The 560-nt window shown below is 62.0% G+C and overlaps 1 protein-coding gene across 1 annotated transcript in view; it reads right to left on the bottom strand.

Annotated features, from left to right (window-relative positions):
• IRX3 (iroquois homeobox 3) overlaps positions 1 to 560 on the bottom strand; it is a 9,971-nt gene that overhangs the window by 2,221 nt on the left and 7,190 nt on the right. The window contains exon 2 of the mRNA XM_017740824.1: positions 7 to 555. Coding sequence (XP_017596313.1) covers positions 7 to 555 — 549 coding nt within the window. The remainder of the gene's footprint in view (positions 1 to 6; positions 556 to 560) is intronic.

Raw genomic sequence — 560 nt, 5'->3', positions numbered from 1 at the left:
GGAGGCCTTGTCGTAGCGCTCCTCGGAGCCGGGCAGGTCCTCAAAGCCCTCGGATCCCTCCGAGTCCGTCTTGGAGTCAGAGTGCAGGAGGTCAGCATCCTGTAGATCGTCCTCAAGCTCGTCCTTGTTGCTTTCGATATTCTCGGTGTCGATGTTCTCGAGGTCGATCTCCTCCTCGTCTTCCCTCTTGTCCTCTTCCCCCTCGTGGTCGCTCCCATAGGAGTTGCCCTCCTCGTCCGTTCTGCTGCGGGGGGCCCAGGTCATTTTGTTCTCCTTCTTGAGCCGCCGCCGTGCGTTGGCGAACCAGGTGGAGACCTGGGTGAGGGTCATTTTGGTGATGATGGCCAGCATGATCTTCTCGCCCTTGGTGGGGTAGGGATTTTTCCGGTGCTCGTTGAGCCAGGCCTTGAGGGTGCTGGTGCTTTCCCGAGTGGCGTTCTTGGGCCGCGACGGGTCCCCGAACTGGTACTGCCCGTAGGGATAGAAGGCAGGGTGGTGGGGGGGAAAGGCGGCGTGCTGCACCCCCGGGCTCTCCTTCAGCTCGTACTGGGCGCCCTGCA

The sequence above is a fragment of the Corvus brachyrhynchos genome, unplaced genomic scaffold (genome assembly GCF_000691975.1).
Source record: "Corvus brachyrhynchos isolate BGI_N302 unplaced genomic scaffold, ASM69197v1 scaffold26, whole genome shotgun sequence".
Lineage (NCBI taxonomy): Eukaryota > Metazoa > Chordata > Aves > Passeriformes > Corvidae > Corvus > Corvus brachyrhynchos.
Note: the sequence above shows the minus strand (reverse complement) of the source record. Positions and strands in the feature narration are given on the sequence as shown.